Below are 2,500 nucleotides of genomic sequence, written 5' to 3'. Positions count from 1 at the left end.
CAAGAATCTGTACAATTTTGTATTATCTTTATGATTCCACCTCACATGGATTTACAAATTGGAAGCTGACAGACACTACTTTTATCATATGCAGTCTGATACCTCTCATCTACATACTGTACACATTCCTATTTTTTGTTTGTATTTCATTCAGTGTTAAATTAGGCTTGCCATAACTTTTTGATCACTTACGTTTGACTTTTATTTCAATGTGTTTCATCTTTCTTTCTCCTCTTGTTATCACTTGTTTCTGTTGATTTTTTGTTCTCTTCTGTTATTTTAATCATGTTGCTTTTGTTGTTGTCACTCCTCTTTTATTTTTTGGGTTGGTTGCCATGGTCACTTCTCTTCTCTTCGCTTCCTGTCCTCTTTCCCCGCACCACCACACTGTGCCTGTTGCCATGGTGCGGTTGCGGTGTGTTGTTGCCATGGTGTGGTGTGGCGTGGCACGTGAAGCCTCTCTGCCTTGCTCAAAGTCTGCCGTATTCGCGCCAACCCTCGTCCGGCCAGGTACTACAGATCGTCCTCCACCTCCTCCTCCACCTCCTCCTTCTTCACCTCTTCCACCCGCTCCTACGACACCCGCACCCCTCCCGACACTTTACCGGAGCACTCGGTCGTGAGACTGAGGGTGCGTTCATGCACACTGTAAAAAGCCACTGTGTACGTCGTCTTGTACTCTATTTTACATTTTCTCTGGCCATCAACTAGAGAGTTCTCTTGCCATCAACTATAGCTTTTAGCGGTATGATTTTGAAAAGAGTGTGCTTTCCTTCCGTTGTTTGACACTGTTAAATGATTGGTTCTGTATCTAGGACTTTTTTTAACTCCTGATACTGTATGTTTGGTTGGTATGGTTAGTGTTTACTGTTTACTGTTTATGGGCTAAAAGTGCTAAATATCGAGCCGATCCTTTGAAGTACTTTCTCGTGATAGAGACTTGATACTGAGTAATGTATTTTTCTTTTTGTCACACATGCATACACGCACGCACGCACACACACACACACACACACACACACACACACACACACACACACACACACACACACACACACACACACACACACACACACACACACGTGTATGCATTGTTAATGAGTTAGTCATGAGAAGCCTTTGATCTTCTGTGTTCAGTTTGTGTCCCTTTTGCTATTAACTTTATTTTCTGCGTGTTTTTGTTTGTTTGTGTGCCATGTATTGTGTGTCTGTGTCTGTGCGTGTGCGCCTATGTGTCTACCTGTGTGTGTGTGTGTGTGTGTGTGTGTGTGTGTGTGTGTGTGTGTGTGTGTGTGTCTTGATGTGCGTGTGCGTGTGCGTGCCATGTATTGTGTGTGTGTGTGTCTTGATGTGTGTGTGTGTGTCTGCAGGCATCGACAAGGAGAACGTGGAGCTGTCCCCGAGCTCGTCCCTGGGCGGGGGCGTCGGCATCGGGGGTGGCAGGGGCGGGGCCAGCCGGGCGCGTCACGGCTCCACCAGCCAGGTGCAGAAGCAGCGCAGCACGGGCTGCTTCAAACGCTCCAGCATCAAGAAGCTGGTGTGACGCCCGCCGCCGTGACCGCGCCGCGCCCGGGCCGCCACCGGTGCCCGTCTTGAACGCCACCTAACCAAAATCGCCACTCTTCTCTCTCTACGCCTCACCACCACACAACCTGTGCAAGTGGTGCAAGCTAACCTAGCCTAGCCTAGCCTGGCTTAGCCTAGCCTAGCCTTGCCTGGCCGGCTAGACCGCTGGTGTTTTTGGGCCAGTTGTGACTTGCTGGGCTTTTTTGTGTTTGTTTCGAGAGAAAAGAACAAACCGACGAACCGTCTTCTTGGGTTTTTGCCGTCCCGTCCTCGAGGGCAGCTGTAGGAGGAGGATGTTGTTTTTTGGGGGCAAGTTAGCGGATTACCGTGTCGTTACTCTACAAGGGTCCAGTGTTTTAGTATGTTTTTGAAGGGACATGAACACACCTCCGTATTATGTATGGGGGTTTGTATTACGTGTATGTGTGAGGAAGACGTGTAGGTGTATGCACACACACACACACACACACACACACACACACACACACACACACACACACACACACACACACACACACACACACACACACACACACACACTCAAACCCATGTGTTTGTTTGACATAACGGAACACTCAAATAAGTGCCATGACGATGTCTGCAAATTACGTTGGGTTTCGTAGAGCAGTGGACATACCTTTGCCTGCTCTGCCATCGACTGCATTCTGTTTTCAAGCAGAACTATTCTTGAGTTTGCACATCAATGACATGTCGTTTCATCATTTTAACTTCCACTTAACTTCTGCCTTTTTTAACGGGACACTTTCTGGATAAAGGCTAAAGAGGATCGGAGGGGATGTGTGGTTGGAAGTCAGGACTCTGCCCTCTTTGGGGACAGCCAATCATAAAAGAGCTGAGGAGGGGTCTCGACCAATCACCGAAGGGCAGAGGAGGAGCCTTGGCCAACCACAGAGGGGCAGAGGAGTGCTCTCGG

The 2,500-nt window shown here is 48.3% G+C and overlaps 1 protein-coding gene across 1 annotated transcript in view; it reads left to right on the top strand.

Moving 5' to 3' along the window:
• nf1b (neurofibromin 1b) overlaps positions 1–2,500 on the top strand; it is a 193,838-nt gene that overhangs the window by 190,346 nt on the left and 992 nt on the right. Inside the window, exon 59 of the mRNA XM_063202868.1 lies at positions 1,371–2,500. This exon is cut by the window's right edge and continues 992 nt beyond it. Coding sequence (XP_063058938.1) covers positions 1,371–1,543 — 173 coding nt within the window. The 3' untranslated portion in view covers positions 1,544–2,500. The remainder of the gene's footprint in view (positions 1–1,370) is intronic.

This window comes from Engraulis encrasicolus, chromosome 7 (assembly GCF_034702125.1).
Source record: "Engraulis encrasicolus isolate BLACKSEA-1 chromosome 7, IST_EnEncr_1.0, whole genome shotgun sequence".
NCBI classification, from domain to species: domain Eukaryota; kingdom Metazoa; phylum Chordata; class Actinopteri; order Clupeiformes; family Engraulidae; genus Engraulis; species Engraulis encrasicolus.
The sequence above is the reverse complement of the archived record's forward strand: the minus strand, read 5'-3'. Positions and strand labels throughout refer to the sequence as shown.